Below are 19,485 nucleotides of genomic sequence, written 5' to 3'. Positions count from 1 at the left end.
TTATTACAGATTAATAAAAAGGTAAAGAAAACGGAATGTTAAAAGAAAACACGTTGTGTAAAAACCGTTATTAGTCTCTAGATCAAAAACAGGAAAAAATACCATAGACAGAAAGGATGGTATCGACTGTGTTCTTTAACAGTCTCTCATGCCCATTCATATATTCAGATTAGGAAAATAAAAAAAAATAAAAAAAAGGAACAAATAGAATATAAAGAAAAGAAAAGAACAAGAAACAAATGATGAGAATAAAGAGTAAAGAATTTGAATCAAAACGTTCAGCGTCCTAAACATTATTAAGAAAAGAAACAAAAACTGAAGAAGGTGAAACAGAATGCTGTCATTGAACATCAGGAAACAATCTTTTGATGATGTGATGGACACTAAGATGTCCAAAATTGAGATATCTGCGTTGAATAATAAAAAATTCGTAGCAGAAAAGAAATATATATACATTCCGCTGAACAGGAATAATATAAATAATATAATGTTCAAACACTCAGAGACATATACCATTGATTATGAAGTTTATTTCACGACCTTTTCAAAGGTATTTTGTGGGGGTCATTTGAAAAGGATAGAATATATTATGCTTATTTATTACAATAGCTTTAAGCTATCATGAGCATTGCAATAAGAGAGAAAAAGGGTATATTCTGGTAGGCATTGGGAGGACTAAAGGGTTTTTGGTAGTTCTTATGAGAGGGTTTTTGGTAGTTTATGTAATCAAAGGCAGCGCAATGGTGCTACCTAATTAAAACGTAAAATGGGCACAATGTTTTTTTTTCTTATTTTTAAGAGTCAAAAGTGATCGGAGGGCGACTAGCACTCCCCACTGTGTTTTTTCAAACAACCCCCCGTTCGAAATTCTGAGAAAGCCATTTTGGTTTAAATAACACAAAGACCTTATAACAATAGGTTGCACAACCCCCAAGAGCCTGAGCACAAGAATTGTAGGTAATACTCCGGGGGCATATAAGGTTTTTAAAGAAGAGACGGTCGTATAAACGTTGAAAGAGGCTCATTTGATTAAAAAATGAAAGTTCTAATATCTTTTTTAAGAAATCAAAAGCGATGGGAGGTTCAAAATGGTCCGACAACCATGATTAGTCTTGTGATTGACTTTTTCTGTTTGCTAATGTTAAAACAAATAAAAAATATATCTTCCAAAATACAAATCGATTTCAGTAAAAGTGCAAAATGACATCTTACTTTTAAGGGTTAATGAAGAGGACTATGCCAATATTTCGGTTTCAGTTTCAGTATTTGTTATAAGGTATGATTTTCATTTTATCCTTTGCACTTTTATCTGTATTTTTTATAATTTGCACTGAAGACGGTCAAGCGGGCTTCTTGACCGAAATATTTCCATTAGGAAGTTGTTGCTTTTGTTGTTATTTTTTAGTATGTTTTCTTTTTATTTCCTCTTTTCGCACTATTTTGTATACTCTGTCATAGTATATTTACTGTATACGACGGGTTTTCAATATATTATTATTATTATTATTGTCCTCTTCGTTGTTTTGAATATTAATTTGAGTTACTCTTCGCTTTAGGTTTCATTTTTTCGCTCATTTTATTTTCTGTTCGGCTAATTTGACTTATTATACGACTTTATTAGTGCTCCCTTTAGTTTCTTATGTTGTTTATATTCTTTTTATTTTCTTTTAAAACCGTTTATTAAATTAGTAATTTTAAAGGACCGCGGTTCTTTAATTAATTTAAGATGAACAATGTTTCTGCAAGAGACTTGTCCTAGAGCGTGAAAAAGATGGAATCTGGCCCAGAACTTTAGTTATTAAATATATTTGAAAGTTTTTAATTTGGAAATGATTATTAAAATCAACAGAATTGAATAGATATATAATGAATAGACGGATATCGAATACATTTTATATAATATAGGAGCATTTAACTCATGTCTCAGGTATTAACAAGAAAATTCAGCAAGGAAACGCTAAGATTGTTGTTACTAGGAGAAAACATAAAAACAGTTGAAGTTGTTATGACGTTGTACATACAAAAGAAGTTCGCATTTCTGTTACTAATAGTCTCCAACCCTGCACCGGCGCACAGTCTCAGATATTAATAAGAAAATTCAGTAAGGATACGCTAAGATTGTTGTTACTAGACGAAAACATAAACAGTTGACGTTGTAATGACGTTGTACATACAAAAGAAGTTCGTATTTCTGTTACTAACAGTCTCTAACCCTGCACCGGTGCACAGTGTCAGATATTAACAAGAAAATTCAGTAAGGATACGCTAAGATTGTTGCTACAAGAAGAAAATATAATAAACAGTTGAAGTTGTAATGACGTTGTACATACAAAAGAAGTTCGCATTTCTGTTACTTATAGTATCCAACCCTGCACCAGCGCACAGTCTCAGATATTAACAAGAAAATTCAGCAAGGATACGCTAAGATTGTTGTTACTAGAAGAAAACATAAAAACAGTTGAAGTTGTAATGACGTTGTACATACAAAAGAAGTTCGTATTTCTGTTACTAACAGTCTCTAACCCTGCACCGGTGCACAGTGTCAGATATTAACAAGAAAATTCAGTAAGGATACGCTAAGACTGCTGCTACAAGAAGAAAATATAATAAACAGTTGACGTTGTAATGACGTTGCACATACAAAAGAAGTTCGTATTTCTGTTACTAACAGTCTCTAAACCTGCACCGGTGCACAGTGTCAGATATTAACAAGAAAATTCAGTAAGGATACGCTAAGATTGTTGCTACAAGAAGAAAATATAATAAACAGTTGACGTTGTAATGACGTTGCACATACAATAGACGCTGGCAAAGCTCTACTCAATATTAAACAAGGAAAATAACGGGAAAAGAATAAAACAAAATATTAAAGTAAAATTAAAATAAAGAAGAAAAATACATAGGGTAGAAAAGAAAAACACACTTAAAAGCTGTGCACTGTGAAAAAACGCAAATGAAATAAATAATGAAAAACTTTTCGGTTTTGGGCAACAGAGCAAAACAATGGTCTTCAATTTTTTTTTTTTTTTTTTTTTTTTTTTTGCAAAAATTTTTATTTTTGAGGAACTGCTGACTGCTTTGTCAAGTTTAATAGCCTACAAAGAAAATATTCAAACTCTTTGCGATACATGAAGTAAAGCAAAAGCTATGGGCTAGTTTACTTATATAAAAACTATTTCAATGCAATTCGGCTATTCCATTCACCATAAATGTAATAGACATACGTTTGCCAAGCTCTACTCAATAGTCAATATTATGTGACCACTCAATCCTTTTTGCTTATGAAGTTTTTCTCCTTCTTAAGAAAAATAAACTAAAATTAACCCGCGTTATCTATTTCACATTTTGTAAATTTTTGTCGTTTCTTCCGCCTTGGACGAAAAACTGGGTTCTGATTAGAAAATTTCTTATTCCTGATATTACAGTTGAATTTAAATTACTGCAGAGAGAGCTAGCAAAGACAGCTTGGCTCTGTTTCCCTTCTTTTCTTTTATGCTTTTTTATGTAATTCCCTTCTTTTATGTTTGTTTTTTTCTCCTTTGTCTTAATTTTTCTTAACATTTTTTATGTGTCATTCTGTAACTATTTTTTCCTAGTTTAGTTCGTATTGTATTTTAGTGTGTTTTTTGCTATGTGTTACTCGACTCGGCGTATTATATTATTGTAAAGTGCGGTGAAAAATAAATAATAATAATATGTAATAGATAATGTATAAATATATGTATGCATGTATATAATGTATACATACATGTATACATGGAATAGATACATGAAAGTTACAATGCTGATGAAACAAAGATACATTTTAAAGGCTAAAAATACATAAAAATACATTTACTCCTTTTTCTTACCTGGCTTTGGTGTACTTTTGAGGAAAATAGTCGAAGATGATTCTTTAAACAGGGTGTTTTGAAGCCAAAAAAAAAGAAAAAAAAGAGACCACTATCGGCATCTTTAAACCTATTTATAATAATTTACGGCAAATTCGCTTTTCTGAAATCCTGACAAAGGCCTGTTTCTACCACCCAAACCAAAAATTGATGGAACTCACTTTATCGGAGTACCAAAGACATTGAAACAAAAATATTTTCTCCCCCCTGGATCCGACTTAGGTCTATTTAACCTTGAAAACCAGGACATTCAAAGATTTTTTGGGGCTGTCTCAAAACTAAGCAATTGTTATGACAATACCCCATTTTCGCCGGTGTTGCTACGTTGAGTCAAAAAGTAAATACGACAAATTATATTTGACAACGCTTTTCGTCCGTAAAATTCAAACATTAACAACCCATTGATTCCAAAAGAAAACTACACCTTCAAGGGAAGGATCGTATGAAAACAAAAGAAATGTAAAGAAAGTTGAGAAAGCATTAAAATATGAACTAAGGAGGTGTGAAGTGGAGGCCATGGATAAAATTGCCGAGGATCTGAAAGATGCAGCTAGACGGCATAATAGTAAAATATTGTACTGGCTCGTTAACAAATTGAGAGGGAACAGTCAATCCGGACTTGGCCCAGTTAAAGATAGGAATGGGGTCACAATTAGCGATAAGGAGAAAACTAAAGAGAGATGGGCCGAACATTTTGAGAATTTGCTTAACCGAGAAAGAGTTACAGGAAAAGATATAGAGGAAAATGAAAAAGTTTTTGATACCTTGGATGTGAAGGAAGATTTGTTTTGTGAGGAGGAATTAGCAACAGTACTAAAAGGATTTAAGAATAATAAGGCTCCAGGTGCTGATAGGGTGGTAAACGAGTTTCTTAAATATGGTGGCTCTGAGGTTTAAAATAAGTTACTGAAATAATGAATATGACCTTTGAAAATGGGGAAGTACCTAAAGATTTTTGGAATACCTCATTTAAGCCACTTTATAAGAAAGGTGATAAAAGTGAGTGTGATAATTATCAAGGCATTTCCCTGGTCTCTCTAGGTAGTAACTTACTTAGTAATATGATACTTTTTAGACTCAGAGATGCTGTAGACAAAGTTTTAAGAGAAGAACAGGGCGGTTTTAGAAAAGGTAGAGGATAAGTCGACCAAATTTTCACTCTTAGGTTAATAAATCACAAGTGTCTGAGTTATCAAAAACCTTTGGTCCTCAGTTTTATAGATCATGAGCAAGCGTTCAATTCTGTTGATAGAAGAGCTTTAGCAAAGGTCTTATCCTTGTATGGTATACCAGATAAATACATTAAAATTATTAGTGCTATGTACAAGAATAACACTGCTGCGGTTAAGGTAGGAAATGAGGTTAGAAGCTGATTTTGTATCAAATCAGAAGTTAAGCAGGGCTGTGTTCTATCCCCCTTTATATGGATTATTTTGATGGACGTTGTTTTAAGGAGCACAGGCTAGGCAATGGGAGACCACGGAATCAAATGGGGAGGAAAAAGTCTCCTGGACTTGGATTATGCTGATGATTTAAGCATCCTAGATGAAAGTTTGAGCAAAATGAATGAAGTTTTAGAGATTTTGTGAGTTCAGGGTGCTACAATAGGTTTGAAAATTTATGTTAAGAAGACTAAGTCACTAAGGCTAGGAATAAGTGAAGATGAAAAGGTGACGTTGCGTAATGAAAAGATTGATCAGGTGGGGAGCTTCACTTACCTTGGTAGTATTATTAGTAAAGATGGTGGGAGCAGTGAAGATGTTAAATATAGAATAGCCAAGGCTCAGGGTCTTTTTTCACAGTTAAAAAACGTCTGGAAGAATAGGAAGATAAGACTGCAAACCAACATTAGAATATTAGAAGCTACAGTGATGACAGTGGTCAAATATGGCTCTGAAGCATGGATGCTCCAAAAAGCGGATGAAGATTTGCTAGATGTTTTCCAGAGAAATTGCTTAAGCATTGTTCTTGGCACCCGGCTGACTGACGGTATTTCAAACAATAGGCTATACGAAAAATGTGGTTCAATACCGCTCTCTAGGGCTATAATGAAAGAAAGGTTGAGGCGGCTAGGGCACGTTGTGCGGATGAAGGATGACAGATTGCCGAAGATTGTTCTTTTAGGCCAACCATCTAGGGCTAAACGGAAAGCAGGTCGTCCCCGTCTGGGGTGGGAGGACGTCATAAAGAAATATTTAAAGGAAATGGGAACTTCATGGGCGGGTGTAAAAAGGGAGGCTTTGAATAGATTGGGGTGGATGAGGAGCGTGCGTAGCTGTGTTGGCCTCAGGAGGATTGGTGCTGCGGTGAGTTGTTAGTAGTAGTAGTAGTAATACACCTTCTTAAGTTGCCTGGTACAATATGTTTATAGCTTATTGTTTGCGCATCTGCTTCTTTTTTTTTTAATTTGGCACCCACTAATATCAAAAATGCATATGGAGTTTTTTATTATTTAAACTTGGTTTTCCTTCTTTTTTTAAGATGTAAATGGCTGCGTGTAAAATTCCATTCAATAAAATTTTAACCAAATTCCACAATTTAACCTTGGTTTCTAAAAATTAGATTTCATTTTTATCATCCATAGTATTTTAATTTCCCTACTAGCCAAAATACACTTGCAGAAGATTTTAACGGGCTTTGAATAAAATTTGAAATTGGAAAAAATGTGAAAATAGAAAAAATCAAAATTCGATTTAAATTCCTTATTAAGAATTAACTGGGAACGACTTCTGTGTCTCATAATCACAATTTCAAAATCGCAACTGCAATAAGAATGCAATTATTTTTCCGCTTCTTTTGAAGTTTCAAAAATACAGTATTTTATCACAGCTGACAAAAATTTGGAGGAACAGGAAAATAAGTCTGAGAAAACAGATTAGATTATTCAAAGACATGCTTAATACTTGTTCTAATGATGGTTCTAGAACAAAAACATGGTTCTAAAATGTGAGTTAAATAGTTGTGAGTTAGTAGTTGACACCTTTTTTGAGTCATCCCAAACACGCTAATATGCGTCGGGACCTATTTTGATTTTGTTAGAATTATATGCAGTTTGTTAGTATTATATGGAGATTTCTATGGTTTTATGACCCACAAAAATCATTGTTAAATGTTTTCAGATCTGTTAAATGTTCCCAATAGGAGTTGCCTTAAGTACTTGTAAATCTTAAGTACTTAAGTCCTTTAAGTATTTACGAAAAAACGCAGAGAAGGTCTGTTACCGAACGAAAATACACCAAATGTGCTGTTCTCTTCCCATACGTACTAACTTCCTTTGAACCTGTCCTTATGGCTTCTTCCCACCCCATTCAGAAGCATCTTGCTTTTCATTTAAGGTCATTTAAATGGCCAAAAAGCATAATCTTTGGTAATACGTCATCCTTTGGCCACAAAATATGGGCCACCTTAACCTTTCTTTCATTGTTGTCCTAAAAAATGGGACCGAAGTACTTAATTAAGTACTAAAAGAATTGCCTTCAGCACTTAGAAGGAATAACCTTTAAGCAGTACTCGTTTGACCGATCATTTATCAAACCATAAGCTGGGTAAAAAATGCAGCTCGATTCCACTTTCTAGAGCTATAATTAAAAAAAGGTTACGGTATAATTAAAAAGGTATAAATTGAAATAAGTATTAGCATCAAAAAGATATTAAAACAAGGTATAATTATTAAAAAAAGGTATAATTCAAATAAGGTATAATTAAGATATAATTAAACAAGGTCGTTTTACAAATGAAGGAAGATCAATTGCCCAATATTGAGCTCGGCCAGGATTGAGCCCCAGACCACACATCTGGGGCCCAATGATAAGGAGGTTTCCCTCCTTATCGGTGTAAAGAGGCCATAATAAAGGATTTTTAAAGGAAATTACAATTTCATGGATGCGTAAAGAGTGAATTTTGGATAGATTTGGGTGGAGGAGGAGCGTCCGGAGCCACCTCAGGCGGCTCCGGACGCCTGTTGGCCTCAGGCAGCTTGATGCTGTAACAAGTTTCTACTAATAGGATTAAACAGGTCAAAGAAGATTCGTCTATTTTTTTCTTAACAACTTACTATTTTCAGTTCAATATTTTGACTTATGGAGTGTTCAACTTTCACCTTCGAGGATGTGTACATTCCCGTATATTTTCAGAGTATTCCTTCAGCATCGCTACATTCATGGCATCAGCGACAACAAGGATATGGCTTGGTGATTATCCTAGTGATTTTAATTGAAATTGTTCACCATATTAAAATTTGTGTAGGACCGGACAGAATTTGTGAATAGGTTATTTTTATATCACATACAAATTAATATTTGCCTTCAAACTTCAATCCCCCTCCTCCAATAGCACCTTGTGCTACCAAAAATATATCATAAATACTTTTTTTTATAATTAAACCAAAGCGGAATCAACGAAACTTGAAACAAGCAAACATCAGACAGCACACATCTCAGGGCCTACATCTCAGCTCCGGCAGCTCAGAAGCATGTTACACAACACGAAACTAAATTGTAATTAATCACTATTTTGGGTCTAGACCTTCCTAATTTCGAAAAAATATGAGTTTCTTGACTGATTCGTAAATAATAAACAAGAGTGTTTAGATAAAATAAAAAACAAATATATATTATGTGTTTCGTTGTGTATTTTCTTGAATAAACCCCGTTATGAAATAAAGAAAAAAAAAATCAGTAAATAATAATTAGTATTTGAATAAAGTAGATGAAAAATACCCTTAGTTCCCTTCAAAAACAGAACACCTCTGGGTAAAATGCAACTAGTTTCATCAACCATGTAGACTTGCTTTTCATTCGGACCACCTCCTTTCATATACTGACTATTCAAACTAAAATAAAAAAATAAAATATAGTAAATGACATTTAATCCTTTCACATGAACCGATCATACGAAGACAAATAAATAGACAGATAGACAGAGAGAAAAAGAGAGGGAGAGACAGAGAAAGAGAGAGAGCAAAAACGGGAGAAACAGATAGAGGGAGAGCCCTCAATGTTTCCTACCTGATCCCACTCTTTTTTACAACTCACAACAGACTTTTTGTAGTTAAAAATTAAACTACTAGTCATTGCAGCTGTAGCCAGCTGCTTGAGGTCAGAACAGCTACACAGGCTCTTCCTTTGTCCCAATCTGTCCAAAGCTTAATTAATTACACCCTCCCATGAAGTTTTGATTTCCTTCAAATTAGTTCAAATTATAGCCTCTTCATATTCCATCCGGGGGGGGGGGGAGAGTCCTCCTTATCGTTTGGCCTCAGAACGGCTGGTAGAAAGCACAACTTTTTACCAGCACCCTACAATCCTTTGTCCGTAAAACGTGACCTTTCCATACTAATCTTTCCTCCGTCACAACCTTGAAAAGTGGAAACGAACCATATTTTTGCGCAGCTTGTTAATTGATATATACGGTATATCACGGTAAATACGGTATACGGTAGATATACGATAAATCAAACGAGTTGCTACAAACATCCTTCAATTCTGTAAATGGCAAGGCAGTGTGGTCTAAGAAATTATTTAGACGATTCCTTTCGAGAATATCTAGCATGTCTTCCTCAACCTTTCAAAGCGCCTACGCTTCAGACACATACTTGACTTTCATCATCACCTTGGCTTCCAATATCCAGATCATAGTTCAAAGACTTATCTCAATACTCTTCCCTACTATTCTTTCAACAGGCAAAAAAAACAACACGCTACACCTTGGTTATTCTGATTTTTAAAATTTTAACCGCATCCACCATCTTTACAAATAATACTAACCAGGGGAGTTAAGATATCCAATGGATCAATTTTCTCGTTATCTGGCATTACCCAGTAGGAGCTTGTAACTTCACAGCCACCAAAATTTTTACTAGAGATGCCATCCTTAAGTCCATGCTTAACAAATAAAAGTACCATCACTTCCACTATTCTAATCTATTTTTCTTACCACTATTCTTAATACTTTTTTACATTTTTACCACAACCACCATCTTTATAAACCACGCTAACCAGCTTAGTCAAGCTATCAATTTGGCTAATTTTCTTACAACATCTCGTCAAATTCTTATTCTCACTTATTCTTATTTTAAGTGACTTGATCTATTCAGCTTTTTCACTTCTCGCTCATTCAACTGGGTCTATTCTCACTTTTTTTTATTTATTTAGACTATTCTCGCTCTTTGAACCATCGAAACCCCGAAAAGTCGTTCATTTCACTAAGACAGTCGAATAATCTACACAATCCAGTAAAAGTTTTACCTTCTAATACCAAGTTTTACCAGTTTTACTTAGGGCTTTACTGTATCCCTTATCGTAAAGTAAATAAAAAAAATTATAAGGAGATATAGTCTAAAGAGAAAGAGAAAAATGAGAAAAATTAACTCCTGATTACCAAGAACTAACTTCAAAACCTTACTGAACTACAGAAATAATATTCTCATATTTAGCACTAATAGCTTCAAAGTACAAATGAGGTAAGTCATAGATGGATAGAGCCTTCACTAAAGCCTTCCATCGGCTGAATCAAGTGTAAAACATTCCGGTATAAAGAGTATGATTACCAACATTATACTGTAGTATGAACTTGTTCAAACGGGCTTCTAAAAAAACCATTTAATCATACCTATTTATCTACTTTATACTGATTTATAATTATATATTTATTATTATATCATTAAATTAATTTGACTTATTTTTTATAAAAGTAATTTAAGTTCATTTACATTGGTTACTAATAGGCTTTTGTGGTTTTGTGGTTATGAACTTAAAAAGTTAAAATTTGAGTTTAAGAGTTGATGTCAAGTTAAGGGGTTTAAGCATATTTTATATTTAACTAGTCCAAAAATACAAAACAAATATATACAAAAATACAGTTAAGTTTAAAAATAAAAAATAAATACTTAGGCTCGTGTCCACGCTCAAGCTCACGAGCCTGTCAAGTTATGGGGCCGTGGCTATTATGTCGTTCACTTATCTGACGACGACTCGCCAAAGCAAAAACATGCGAATAAATCATGATTCCTTAATTTTTGGGACGCTCAAAGCGTCTTGCCCATCTGATATTGAGCTCAGGTCGCAATAAAAGGCTATCGGTAAGAAGAGTCATATAAGAAAGACTATGAAGTCTGTTGAAATGTTATATTTAAACTGATAGTGAGAAAAGTTAAATAGGAATGAAACTTTCAAACTCAATTTTGAACTTTCTCAATTTTCAGCTTTTCAATTTTCGACTTTTTCAATTTTTAATTTGTAAATTATAACAAAAACAAAAAGCGTATTTTCCTCATTTTAATATGTCTATTATCTCCCTTCCTTTCCCAGTTACAGTAGCCTATCTTTATTTTTATGCATAGTAAATTGAAAAGGATTAAATATAGCAAATCAATCCAAAGAAGAAATAAAAGCCCACACATGCTGCTTTGAAACTCATTCTGTGATAAACACGATTAACGATTTTGAACGCCCCTTATTGAATGGTCCATAGTCCAGCTCATAAAACTATATCCACTTTTTCCAGTCGTTAATGAGAGTAAAACCAAAAATAGGATAAGACAATTTTGCTCTGAGAAAAATTGCTGATTTGTTGGTTGTCAAAAAACTGAATTTTCTGTTGCTAAGCAAACAGGGTTGCACAGAGCTCCAAATTTGCCATTCAAAAGAGCAAAAAAGATGTACAAAATAGCAGAGGATCTCCAAAATTTTGGTTTATCACGCAAAAAAAACATAAAAAGAAATAAAAAGACAAACTTGGTTTAAGAAAGTTATACGAAGCAAAAAAAAACAAAAAAAAATAAAACAAGGACAAATTTGGGCTAAACATTCGAATATAAAAATAAATGTTTTAAACGAGGAATTAGATAATGTAAAATAAAATAGCAGATACACAGAAGATCGCAAACTTAACTTGTAACAAAGAAAATTAGGTCGTTAAAATATTAACCAAATAGACCATTGAAAAGAACGAGAAATATAAGAATTTTCCGAAAATGTTGTTTTCTTACGGAATACGAAAAATTCGTTCTCAGGTCACGATATATGATGTAAAAAACCTACAAAAAAAAAAAATCAGATACACGGAAGTTTGCATACTTAAATTACAGTTAATTTAGCCATAACGATTAATAAATTGCTTTTTAATCAATATTCAAAATAGTTGTTATACTAAAGGGTGAGGAAAGCAAACTTTGAATTTCAACCAATTAAAGAGTATGAATATGAATTTTGAAAAGGAAACCTGTCTAGGGCTTTTAGGAAGACTTTAATTGAAAGTCTTAATCAGAAAGATGAAAAGAGTAAGCATAGTAGTTACAGAGCATTATCTTGATTTCTGTATAAACTAAACCAAATTGAACCTGGGGAAGCTGAAGTTGAAAATTCGTCCAAGGAAAAAAAGAACATTTCCCCCCAGATTAACACGATTGGTTCAGAATTAGGCACCAGGCTTTCCAAAAAGGGAGTACTGAAAATTGAATACTAACTTGCGAAACAGCTGTGATATGTGTTCAGTATCGTACATTTTGTGTACTCTGACGGCAATCAGGTCATTTCTGGATGGTTTATTCACAGCTTTGGCAAATTTCTGACACAAAGAGTACCTAAAACGAAAGAAAATTGAAAATTGAACTTTTTGGACCTATTCTGAAAAAAATTCTTTCAATTTCTTAACGACGCAATATTTAAATTCGATGCCAAACTGTAAAAATCACAAACAGAATGAACTTGCAAAAGTAGGTCGCGTCAGATTTAGACGAAATGCTGTTTTTTTGGGATCTCTTAATTTTTACCTGGGAAAACTTTTCTGAAAAAAATGAAACAACGACAAATCTGGGTTAGGGATATAAACAAACATTCCAAATTAGGGAATAGATAGTTACGGGTTTATTCAGTATTCTCGTTTGGCCTTAAAACCACCATTTTTGATCGTTTCCTTTTCTTATGATTTTTCTGACATAAGGAATACCACAAAAATATAGCTGCATAAACCTATCATTTCTTTTCATTCTTTCATTTGGAATCCCCCCCCCCCAAAAAAAAATACTTATAGCCCACACAATCAAAAATACAAAATCCAAACACTGACAGTGACAAAAACAGAAATTTATTTCAGAAGATTGGGGGGCGGGGCGGGGGGAGAATAATCGAAACAGTAAAAAAAAGGAATTGAAGGCCATGTCGGGAAAACTGTAACATCCTAAAAAATTGGGTTTTGTAAAGGGCTAGGAGACCTTCCTACTTAGAAAAAAAAATTCTCACAGATCACTTAAACAAAATCTAAGCAGTTGTCTGTGACAAAAGCAGTAAGTTATTTCAGCAGATTTAGGGGGGGGGGGGGTGAGGTATTTGAAATTTTGAAAAACAGGATTAAATCCCATGTCTATACAACTGTAAGATCTTAATAATTTGGGCTGGGTTAAGGCTTGGAGGCCCTAATTTCTAGAAAAAAACCTCCTAGCTAGCCAAAAAATCTGCAAATGAAGTTGATATCAGCCAAAAACTTGAATGAAAAAACCTCGAAGAGTTAGACTATATTTATATCTAATGAGCTTTATCCAAATTTTAGAAAAAAAAAATGAAGAGAAAACAAAATAAGTTTTTGCTTGTTAATTGAGATCACTGTATATAAATAACATTACAGCAAGATCAAAGTTTATTGATCTTTGGCACTAAATCCTCGGCGCCTAAAAATAGCTCCTCCCATTTACTCTGTCATTAGCGGGTCAGTGTAAATTTGTCAGTCACTGAATAATGATGCGAATTTGTATTATTCGCAAATGCGAAAGCAGAAAGGAACGTGATGAGCCGGCAAAGGGGTTTGCTATTGTTCCATCTCACAGGTATTAATTAACTGATTGGCTTATGTAGGATTTCTAAAAGGGGGGGCGGGGGGTTGATTATATTATATACTGTACTATGAAATTCCACCACGAAGTGGCAGGACTATTTGAAATTTGTCGCAAAATTTTTTACTAATAGTCTTTTTAATAGTCTGTGGTTTTAGATAGTAATATTGCACCATGGAGCGTCAAAACTTTTTCTTATTATTTTTTTTTTTTTTTTTTGGTAAGGAAAACTGTTCCCTTTAATTTATATTTAATTTTATTTTCTTTTTAATTTCCATTTAATTTTTCCTCGTTTATACTCTTTTTTGGGCCATGAAAATGTGCTTCGAAATTTTATATAGGATCTTTGTTTTTCTTCTAATAACTGGTGGAATAGCCCTATCCAAGAAAATATCAAAAGTCTGTTAATAAGAGTTTTTCGTAAAATTCTTAGTGAGTTTTCTGAAAATTGAAGAACATCACACATTTTAGTGGCAGATCCAAAATTTAGGGGCTTTACGCTTGAAAAACTCCTGTTATAAAATATTCTTGCAGTTTGTTTACCAGAAAATAGATAAAATTGCATTTCTTACCGCCGAGTCTGTATAATCTTAGACCTTTTACGGAACAATTTCTAAAACATTTTTTAGACTTTACTAATATGGCCTTTACTTTACTTTGAAAAACTTTTTTTTTCGTAAATTTTTCGTAGTATATATATATATATATATATATATATATATATATATATATATATATATATATATATATATATATATATATATATATATATATATATATATATATATATATATATATATATATATATATATATATATATATATATATATATATATATATATATATATATATATATATATATATATATATATATATATATATATATATATATATATATATATATATATATATATATATATATATATCGGCGCGTACAAACAGCTCCTCTCATTTGTTCTGCCATCAGCGGTCCAATTACCCTGGAACACGTATTTTGGGAGAAACTTTCTCAAAATGTCTTTGAAACCAACTCGAGACTTTGGAACCTACTTGAAATTCCTAAAGACATCTAATAATAACATTGCACTACTATTTTCCGATTTTTATATATGTATTGGAATAAATTAATTTAAAATTATATTCTTTAAAATTTAGTGTTACAACGTTGAAGCCAAGTTTCGCGTTCAAGAGAAATCTGACTTGTCTACTCGTGAAAAAATCGAATATCGCTTATGTTTATAGCTGTTTAAATGTTCTCCGAGCACTTTCATCTCGGTCCGGGTTTTTATAATGCTTGAGATAGGGAATACTGTCTTATACTTATTTAGTGATTGAGATTCAGCAAGATACAATGAAAACAATACTGAACTAAATGTGGAATCTCTTGTGAGAACCATTCAATATGATAGTGAATAGTGGTATAATGACTGCAATATGAAAAGATATGATATTAGGCACAATGAAAACAAGACTGCACTAATTGGTGATTTTCTTGTGAGATCCTTTCAGTCTATCAGGTTTCATAATACAAAGTGGTAACTACAACTTAACAGTAGCTATCCACTAGAACAAGAAGACGGTGTTTTGATCTGTTTGGATTGCATGCCACTGAAAGCCATATGCCACTGAATGAAACCAGTACTGATAAAAATAAGGGTATCTTGCAAAATTCCAATTCTCATAACTTAAGAGTCTTACACTAGACTTCACCAGCATCATCAAAATAACCTGAGCTACAGAGGTTATAATACGCTATTTTTGTAGTGCCCACTACTTATACATACCGTTTTATAGTACTTATCCCCTGATTATTATGTAATTTATTTCAGTTTCCTTGTCATAACAACAAAACCTAGCATACTCCATGACCGGATTTAGTATCACGATCAGTTAATTTCTTCCCTCTTCTGATAATTCTGATCATTATAATTTCATGGTCAGTTCACAAATGATCATCTAAACAAAAATAGAAAAGAAATGAAAATCCGATGCCTATATATATATAAAAAAAAACAAAAAACAAATAGTGCAATCTTAATGTCAGAAAACACAATATTGGCTTTATCAGTTCGTTTCAAATATAACAAATCAATAGTACGCATACATTTTACTTTACTCTTGCTCAAAACAAGCATTTACTCACAATGTCCATATGCTTAATTCATTACCAGAAAAAAGTGAAGTAGCATCCTTTTTGCGAAACGCCACATAATTTTATTGTCAGAAAATACACTATTCACTGAATCTATTCGTTTCAAACAGAACAAATCAATAGTACACGTGTATATTTTTCTTCCTCACAACAAGTACCAGATCACAATACTTACAACTTGCTCAAAATGCATTTGCTTACAACGGTCTTTTTCCTAACGTTTTTACTCATATTCTTGAACACAATTTACAAATGAGTATATAAAAGCCAATACAAAAATATGAGAGCCAATACAAAAAAAAATAAAATAAAAATAGAAAAATATAAATATATAAAAGTAAAAATGTAAAAAAATATAAAAAATGTAAAAGTAAACCTGTCAACCAGATGTTTATCTCCAATATATTCTCCACCAAGATAAAAAGCATCATAGATGTACAAGCTTTGACGTTTTCTCTGTCCTTTTCCGCTGCCACGATACTCAAATATGATTTCCCCATAAAGCAGGGTCTCATTTGGCAGTTCAACGCTACAAGAACCCTCAGACGAGAACGGTCTAGCCCATGAGCCATTTTCGTAGCGATAAACTTCACTTCGTCCCAAACCTGGTAAAATAGCATCATAGAGTATTAAGGGCGTATTCAGGACTTTTTTTGAGGGGGGGGGAGGGGCGGGATACAAAACAAATCTTCAACAAGATCATCAAAGTTTATTTATATGTATTTCCAAAAACAAAGAAATGAATATAAAGACGACAAACGGGTCTATGGCCAGTAGACGAAAAAGAAGAGAAACAAAAAAATCAAACGAATATTTCGCCCGTATGCAACAAGGCGTCTTCAGTGTAGAAAAAAACAACAACAAAAAACTAGAAACTAAAAATATATATAAAACTAAACTAACATAAAATATATAATATATCATTACTTACATATACAATTGGCAGTTGCCTTCATGAAACTTAGCATTCAGAAACTTCATGAAGATAGCTGCCAATGTATATGTAAGTAATTGTATATTATATATTTTATGTCAGTCTATTTTAGTTTTCTATATTTTTTTAGTTATGTTTTTTAGTTTTAGTTTCTAGTTTGTTTTTTGTTGTTGTTTTTTTCTACGCTGAAGACGCTTTGTTGTATACGGGCGAAATATTCGTTTGATTTTATCTTGTTCTCTTCGTTTCATTTATTGGCCATAGACCCGTTTGTCGTCTTTATATTCACTTCTTTGTTTTTGTCATGGCTGGCCAGTACATGTTTAGATCTTTTAAATGTATTTTTGTTTACTTTTTTATGTATTGGGCGGAGAAGGAGGGGGGGAAATAAGCCAGTAACCTCTCCAGAATATGGCTTTGTAGGCTATTATATACAATTATATATTATATACATGTAGGCTATATATACAATAATAAAACAAAAACAAAGTAGAATTGAAGGTAAAGTTCTATCTATGGGCCTTCCGACTTGTTAAAATGAAATTTCTGTTACTGAAATGTCTAGTTGATTTATAGATCTTCTATAGTAGCTCATCGTTAATACTTATTTAATAAGTTCCCGTTTAATTTCTAAGTTGAAATTTCCCCTTAATTTCCTGAAAAAATTTTTCTGTCCTAAAAACTCTCTTTGAGCAAGTTCAGGTTGTAAAACTAATTTTTTCTTTGACTACCGGTTTTAACGCATCTACACGAGGTAAAATCGAGCATTAATAAGCAAATAAATAGGAAAAAAATTGGAATTAAGTTATGTCAAACCATCAGTGTTTCTTTCAGCCAAGTATTTATAGGCCTACCCTATTGCTAATTTGTTCTTCCGTTTTCAGTCATTTTTATGGCCAATCTTATGGACAGGTTTTTACAGCTAAAACATGAACACAAGTCGATAAAACATAGGCCCAAGTCGATGAGGCACGCTGACTTCTCAAATACATGACTTTTGTATATAGAGTGCCATCTGGTAATGTTGGTTGGATAGCAAATATTGGTTATTACCATTTGGCATAATAATGCTTTAATTTCTAAAGCTACTTGTAAAGTAATTATTATTATTTATTTATTTCCCTCAATACCGAGGAATATGAAAAACACATAAATGAATTCGCAAAAAAACTTCAAAATAGAACTATTTAACAAATTACGATAAGCTCAGAAAAATAGCTTAAACATTACAAAAATAATCAATGTCTGAAGCGTTTCTTAAGGTCTTAAAAAAAGGAAAAGGTTACGCATAAAGAATTTAAGCAAAGTATAATCAAAAATCATTCGGTTTACCCTACTGAGTTATAGATCCTGTTGACCTGAAGTTCCGACTGAACCTGTTCCAGCTCAGCACCATACGGCTTTATTCTTGTCAGCCATCATTTTCCTCACCATCCTAATATTTTAGATTACTTCAATCTTTTGTTTTATCATTAATTTATATATAATTACTTTATTATTTTATAATTACTTCATCAATAGCTTAAACTATTCTATAATAATTTTTCTTTTCAAGCTTTACTGCATCGGTTCAATCCCAACCGTTTGCTGCACCCGTTCCAATGCAAATAACAGGAGAGTTAACAAGGGGGAAAGGTCTCCTAGTTCCCCATAATATCGTCATTTCTTTTTTTTACTTTTTTTGCGCAATACCAGTGCGATTTATAAGTTTTTGGGTATTTCAGTGAGCAGCACGTGAAATTATTTTCGCGGCGATTCTAATTTCATTTCCTTTTCCGTTTACCATATATCATCGATTATCAAATACTCTGTTAAATGCGTGGTTTCTAATACAAGGGTTTCTCAAATTGTCGCATGTTTATTTTCAATACGACTAATTTGTCCCCAAATACCACTTTGACTTTTCAAATGCCATTTGAAATGTCAAATAGCATTTTCAAGAATGAAGTTCCTTGTAAACATAATATTTTAATAAGTTTTATTTCTGTAATTTATGGTGTTTCACCATTTTCCATATTATATTTTATTTCTGTGGTTTCAGCGTCACCGTATTCTACATACTGCCCTGAACCACAAATCAGAGCAGTCTCTACATGTCCCCATTTTCCTAAATATCTTTACTGCTAAGTTTCATACATAACTGATTTAAGAGCTACTGGATCCAATGTCTTTTTTCTAGTGGATCTAATGTCTGATAAAGCAAAATTAGGTTACCGGTATTCAAATTTTGTCACGTGCGTCATGACAACAAAGTTTTCAGAGAAAGACGATTGTCTATCAGTCTAGTCATGTTACTATTTATTGCTTTGAGTGCAGACTGGGTTACTTATTTTATTCACATAACTTATCGGTTGTTTTTTGCTTTTTTGTCTTTTTAACTGTTACTCTGTGGAGCAGGGGCGTAATTTGCTATGGGGCACGGGGTAAGTGCCCCTCCTGGACCTCGGTTTACCCCCCCCCCAGCTGAAATTTAGTTTCTTCCAAAATCTTGTCAATACTAAGATAAAGTTGCATCAACAGAAACAAATCAGTTTTTATAGTACATATTTACCTTTATAGTACTATAAAGTACCTTTATAGTACTTTTATGGTACTAAAAAGCATATTTGTGGTACCAAATGGCTTGCTTTTTAGTTTTTACTGTCAGTTTCACTTGATTTGGGAAAATTGGCTTCAATTTCCC

At 32.8% G+C, this 19,485-nt stretch overlaps 1 protein-coding gene across 3 annotated transcripts in view; it reads right to left on the bottom strand.

Moving 5' to 3' along the window:
- Cmtr1 (Cap methyltransferase 1) overlaps nt 1-19,485 on the bottom strand; it is a 156,331-nt gene that overhangs the window by 17,997 nt on the left and 118,849 nt on the right. For 2 of the 3 annotated variants that reach the window (XM_089090049.1, XM_089090050.1), the window contains exons 15-17: nt 16,245-16,473; nt 12,355-12,471; nt 8,609-8,721 (exon numbers count right to left, since the gene is read on the bottom strand). In XM_089090049.1, the coding sequence (XP_088946175.1) occupies nt 8,609-8,721; nt 12,355-12,471; nt 16,245-16,473 (459 nt within the window). The remainder of the gene's footprint in view (nt 1-8,608; nt 8,722-12,354; nt 12,472-16,244; nt 16,474-19,485) is intronic. The other variant, XR_016141857.1, reaches the window with a different exon arrangement.

This window comes from Artemia sp. Qi Xiang Cuo, chromosome 6 (assembly GCF_049724085.1).
Source record: "Artemia sp. Qi Xiang Cuo chromosome 6, ASM4972408v1, whole genome shotgun sequence".
Classification (NCBI taxonomy): Eukaryota; Metazoa; Arthropoda; class Branchiopoda; order Anostraca; family Artemiidae; genus Artemia; species Artemia sp. Qi Xiang Cuo.
This window is presented reverse-complemented; position numbering and strand designations above follow the sequence as displayed.